General features: G+C 34.8%; 2 protein-coding genes across 4 annotated transcripts; one reads left to right on the top strand and one right to left on the bottom strand.

The window, feature by feature from the left end:
• The first annotated feature begins 253 nt into the window (after nucleotides 1–253).
• Nucleotides 254–3,458, top strand: LOC106428786 (BEL1-like homeodomain protein 6). 3 transcript variants are annotated; one of them, XM_013869538.3, is made up of 5 exons: nucleotides 254–739; nucleotides 1,071–1,775; nucleotides 2,032–2,396; nucleotides 2,598–2,658; nucleotides 2,743–3,458. In XM_013869538.3, exons 2-5 carry the CDS (start codon nucleotides 1,128–1,130, stop codon nucleotides 3,250–3,252), a joined length of 1,584 nt encoding a protein of 527 aa, XP_013724992.1. In that variant the 5' UTR covers nucleotides 254–739; nucleotides 1,071–1,127; the 3' UTR covers nucleotides 3,253–3,458. The 3 variants fall into 3 exon arrangements, with proteins under 3 accessions (XP_013724992.1, XP_013724993.1, XP_048622413.1); XM_013869539.3 differs by having other exon boundaries at nucleotides 292–739; nucleotides 1,037–1,775; XM_048766456.1 differs by having other exon boundaries at nucleotides 501–739; nucleotides 1,044–1,775.
• Nucleotides 3,459–3,492: 34 nt separating this feature from the next.
• Nucleotides 3,493–4,626, bottom strand: LOC111214347 (protein CASPARIAN STRIP INTEGRITY FACTOR 2-like). Its single transcript, XM_022717074.2, has 3 exons — nucleotides 4,357–4,626; nucleotides 4,050–4,096; nucleotides 3,493–3,901 (listed from the first exon to the last, which is right to left on the bottom strand). The coding sequence occupies exons 1-3, from the start codon at nucleotides 4,436–4,438 to the stop codon at nucleotides 3,782–3,784; spliced, it is 249 nt and encodes an 82-aa protein (XP_022572795.2). The 5' UTR covers nucleotides 4,439–4,626; the 3' UTR covers nucleotides 3,493–3,781.
• Nucleotides 4,627–4,923: the final 297 nt, after the last annotated feature.

Here is a 4,923-nt window from a genome sequence, read left to right as displayed (position 1 = left end):
AATTTTAACTGATTTAATAGTTTGTGTTGAAAAGATATACGATGGTTTTAGAATTTATTATTTTGACACAGATAAATTGCAATTTTAAAAAAAAACAATTTTGAAAGGTTTTTCCTAAGTTTTGAAGAATCGATAGCATCTTCTTTGCTTAATACTTTTTGCTTAAATAAAGAAAATAAAATTGCAGAATGTAATCGTATGGTGGATATTCTTTTAATCAATATGTTTCTATGAGACAAAAAGAAGATAAGATTTGGGATTAGGAGAAAGATGAAGAGAGGGGTTTAGGTCGACCAACTAGTTGTTAAGGATAGAAACTCCTTAACCATACACTTATAACATTTTCTCAACAATTTTCTTCTCTTTACCATTGACTTGACTCCAAGAATCAACAAGCAAGTTCAAGCACCAACCAGATTATAGCTTTCTGAAGCAAGCTTCTTAATAAAAGTCTTTATTTGATATACTCCCCCCCCCCCCCCCCCCCCCCCCCCTCTTTATTTAACATCAAATAAGATAAAGAAAAGTTTTTATTTGCTTTCTTTTTCTGGGAGAGGGAGAGAATGATATGGGCCTTTCACGTGTGACATTGATTATATGGTGAATTCAAATTATATATCACCAGAAGAAAAGAAAGTCTTTCACATTTTGTAATTTGTTGGATCATCATTTTCACTTTTTTAATTTCAATATAAGATTTAGCTTTGTCTTCTTCAACAAAGCAGCAGTTTATATCCAGGTAACTTTTCTAATATTTCTTTATTTCTCTTTCAACTCCAGTTTTTCTCTTTATGTGTTCTCTGGATTATGCTTACATCTCCATAATTACATGCATAGCCAAGCCATACATTCACAATATGATGAAATCATACATGATTTTTTTGCTATACTCTGCACCCTCTCTGTTTGAACTACTTTTAATCTGTCTTTAATTTCAGACATTTCCTCCATTATATAATTTCTTGTATAATATGTAAAATATTAAAGGATCTGTTTGATGAATAATGAAAAAGTCAAGTTTGTGTTTGATCTGAAGCTTCCAGGCTAATGCTTCTGTGACCTGATCATAGGACAAAGGACTATGGAACTCAACTGATCCAAGAAACACACTGCATTGCTACATTTCGATGGATTATCAGGAAGCTAGGTTTCTTCCCGGAAACGCAATGATCCACATGAACCCTACTGTTTCTTACTCAGAGGAAGTAGCCGGTAAAGAAAGAACTGAAGCTAACAATGTCTCAGCCTCACAAGAGACGCAAGCATATTCAAGATTTGGTGGAGTTTCACAAATGCAGGACATTCAAGGCTTCGGTTCTTGGAGAGATCAAGCTTGTGACAGGAGCGGTTTCCAGCCAATGAGCGCTATAGCAGGCCCTACAGGAGTTCATCAGACCGGTCAGGGATTGTCCCTTAGCCTCGGTTCACAGATTCTCCCTGGTATACATCAGGGAATGTCTCCAAGACCGGAGCATTTTAGAGGCAATGAGTATGCAACTCAGAGCATTTCGGTCGGTAACCCGAACATGGATGTTGTGAGAACAATTCCCAACTCAAAGTATCTCAAGGCAGCTCAAGAGCTTCTAGATGAGGCTGTTAATGTAAAGAAATCGCTGAAGCAGTTTCAGCCAGAGGGGGATAAGAACAAAGAGAACCCTCAAGAAACGGATAAAAACCCTCAAGACTCAAACATGAATCCTCCCGCTGAGATCTCTCAATCAGAGAGACAAGAATTGCATAACAAGTTGACAAAACTCTTGTCAATGTTGGATGAGGTAAATAATGCCAATGAAACCTCTCATCTTTGATCATGCAATAGCTACTTGATAGGCTTAGATCGTTTGATTGCTTTTGCATTTATAATAGGACATCTTTCAAATTAATTCATAAGTTTAATATGTTAAATGCAAACATTATATTTATTATAGAAAATGTTTAGTCAAAAATAAATGCAAAAGCATGAATTAACAAATTCATCCATAATTTTTGGTGTATAATCATGTTGTATTTGTGTATTTGATGTTGGTAAAGGTGGATAGAAGATATAAGCAATATTACCAGCAGATGCAGATAGTTGTATCCTCCTTCGACGTGATAGCAGGTTATGGAGCCGCTAAGCCATACACAGCACTCGCTCTTCAAACCATTTCACGCCATTTCCGTAGCCTAAGAGATGCAATATCAGGACAAATCGTCGTGACACGAAAATGCCTCGGGGAACAAGATGGTTCTGATGGGAAAGGAGTTGGGACAATAAGCCGACTTAAGTACGTTGATCAACATTTAAGACAACAAAGAGGTTTCATGCAACCTCAGGCTTGGAGACCTCAACGTGGCCTACCTGAAAACTCTGTTTTGGTTCTCCGTGCTTGGCTCTTTGAACATTTTCTTCACCCGTAAGTATCTCTTCCAAAAAATTTCTCCCATAGTGTGTAAGAATATAAGCTTTCAAATAGAGTTTCACTGGAATATAAATAATATAGAAGTGATATGGACCAGTCCACTGATAACCAATTGGTTTTGAATTGGAAATCCATGAAACTTAGCACATAAGTTCTTCATAAATAACACGGATTAATGTTTCGAAACATGTATAGTTACCCAAAGGATTCTGACAAGATCATGCTAGCAAGACAAACAGGGTTGAGCCGTGGTCAGGTACTACATTGCTTTACTTGAAGATTATTTCTTTCTCTTTGTAGATTTTTATTTATTTATTGGTTGATGTGTGTTTGTAAAAAGGTCTCAAACTGGTTTATAAATGCGCGCGTGCGTTTATGGAAGCCAATGGTGGAAGAAATATATAAGGAGGAGTTCACAGAGCATGATTCCAACTCGTCCTCCGACAGTACACCAAAAATGTCTGAGGTACGTCCTGTTGTTGCTGATGATGAAGATCGAGCTCAAGAGCTTCCACAAGATCATGGACATGAGTATGGTGTGGAAACTTGTGGCATGGTCCAGGGCGGTCATCAAATGGATGGTGGGAGGTTTATATCAATTGAGCCTACATATCATGTGGCTGAGATTTCAAGATTTGGTGGTGGTGGTGGTGTCTCTTTAACTCTAGGACTTCAAAATTCTCAAGGACATGATAATGTTGTTGCTATGTCTAGTGAGGCGTACAACAGCTTTCCAGGGGTTTATATTTACGGAAATGTCATACCGGGAGCTGAGATGGAGTATGTAAACCCTGGGAGTCGCCAGAACAGGATAAATTCTTCAGTAATGGTACATGATTTTGTAGCTTGAAGAAAAAAGCAATGGGAATGAATAAATGTGTGTGTGAATGTTATGATCACTCTCAATTCTCTAGTGGAAGATTTGGTCAGAGAAAAAAAAATAGAAATAATTGTATAAAGAAAACATTCTTTTGTGTAAGAAGAAAGTGTACAACAATCACAATCATGAGTTTTAAATTTGAACTCTAGTGGAAGCTTAAAAAACAGTTAAAAATACATCTTGATTTGTTTCTTTAGTTGTAAATGAATATAGTTCATCAATGCCTCATCTTCCATTAATTGCAAAATTGCATGATATTGTAGTGATAAAGTGACATGCACTTTCACCAAACTCACACACCTATGAACAAAGACTATAGCATCTTTACTAATTAACATACTATTAATTTCTTATGATAACTGGAACATCATTTAAACTTATTGCAATATGTTAGTCTTTAGGTATATATATATATATATATATATATATATATATATATATCATACATCTCATAAAGTTTCCATCTATATACAGTCGATCCGTATTATGAATCCTGTGATCAGTTGGGAATAAGCTTGGAAGGAGGCCTGAAGAGCTTTGGTGTAGGATTGAACTGACCATAGTCTCTTGAATTCATCTTCAGAATTCTCTCATGTTCATGTATCCTTCTTTCCACCAACTGTCCACATATATAACAGCTTTATTTATTCACCAAAGTATTATTTTAGTTATTGAAATAATCTGATTAATTCTCGAAAATCATAATCATTTTGCTTTATACAACGCCGGTTAGTTGGCAACTTTTTGGGGTTAAAACAATGACTAACCTCTTGATGATTATCATCTTGGCTATAGATTAGAATGGATGGTCGGCCTACAAAAAACAATGATGATGAAATTTGTTTGTTTTTCATATCCAAGATTAAGTACTCCAAATAATGATAACAGTGACACAATATGTCAAAAAATTAACCATCAAGTGTTTACAAACGAGCACAAGTAATAATCTTACTTTCTAAAAGCTGAACAAATAATAGGCACATGAAGTTAAGGAGAAAATGATATATATATATATATATATATATATATATATTGATAGATAGATAGAGAGTGAGGGAGAGGTAAGGAAAACACCTGCAGAAGAGAAAGCAAACATTGAAGCTGAAACAAGAAGAAAGACGAAACCTAGTTTCTTCACCAATTGTAATAAATACATCTTCTTCGACTCTTGTCTATGAAAAAGCAAGTTAACGAAAGTGTTGGATGTGCTCTTAAGCTATATCTTCTTGATTTAGGTACACCTTATCAAAATAGAAGCCCATGCATTTGGTTTGTCACTATATATAATCTCTAAGGAAATAACACCAGTACAAGTTAACTCCGCTTTTAAATAAACAAAACTAGCTTTTACGTACCTTTAGAAATTAGTTTGTGTGTTTCTAATGAATCTGCACTAATTATAAATAAATAAAAATAGCACTACATTTCGATATACTGATCATCTAATTAATGCAAATATCTCTTTATGCTTTATAGGTTATAAACTTATAATTATTAGTTGTTCATGAAATATTGAAAATGGTGGGATTAGAGAAAAAGTTGAAAGGTGGCCACTTTCCTGTTGTTGGCCACAATAAGTCTTAAAGAAGTTAGTAGTTTGATTATTTAATATGAATGGATTCAACTTTTAATTTTTAGAAA

This window comes from Brassica napus, chromosome A3 (assembly GCF_020379485.1).
Source record: "Brassica napus cultivar Da-Ae chromosome A3, Da-Ae, whole genome shotgun sequence".
Lineage (NCBI taxonomy): Eukaryota > Viridiplantae > Streptophyta > Magnoliopsida > Brassicales > Brassicaceae > Brassica > Brassica napus.
This window is presented reverse-complemented; position numbering and strand designations above follow the sequence as displayed.

Bases quoted from the DNA above. Each gene is read 5' to 3' on its own strand.
- LOC106428786 (XM_013869538.3), top strand. From the start codon at position 1,128: ATGGATTATCAGGAAGCTAGGTTTCTTCCCGGAAACGCAATGATCCAC. The intron at 2,397-2,597 runs GTAAGTATCTCT...AAACATGTATAG, and splicing joins TTTGAACATTTTCTTCACCC to TTACCCAAAGGATTCTGACA. The intron at 2,659-2,742 runs GTACTACATTGC...GTTTGTAAAAAG, and splicing joins CAGGGTTGAGCCGTGGTCAG to GTCTCAAACTGGTTTATAAA.
- LOC111214347 (XM_022717074.2), bottom strand. From the start codon at position 4,438: ATGTATTTATTACAATTGGTGAAGAAACTAGGTTTCGTCTTTCTTCTT. The intron at 4,097-4,356 runs GTGTTTTCCTTA...TGTTTTTTGTAG, and splicing joins GTTTGCTTTCTCTTCTGCAG to GCCGACCATCCATTCTAATC. The intron at 3,902-4,049 runs GTTAGTCATTGT...ATATGTGGACAG, and splicing joins AAGATGATAATCATCAAGAG to TTGGTGGAAAGAAGGATACA.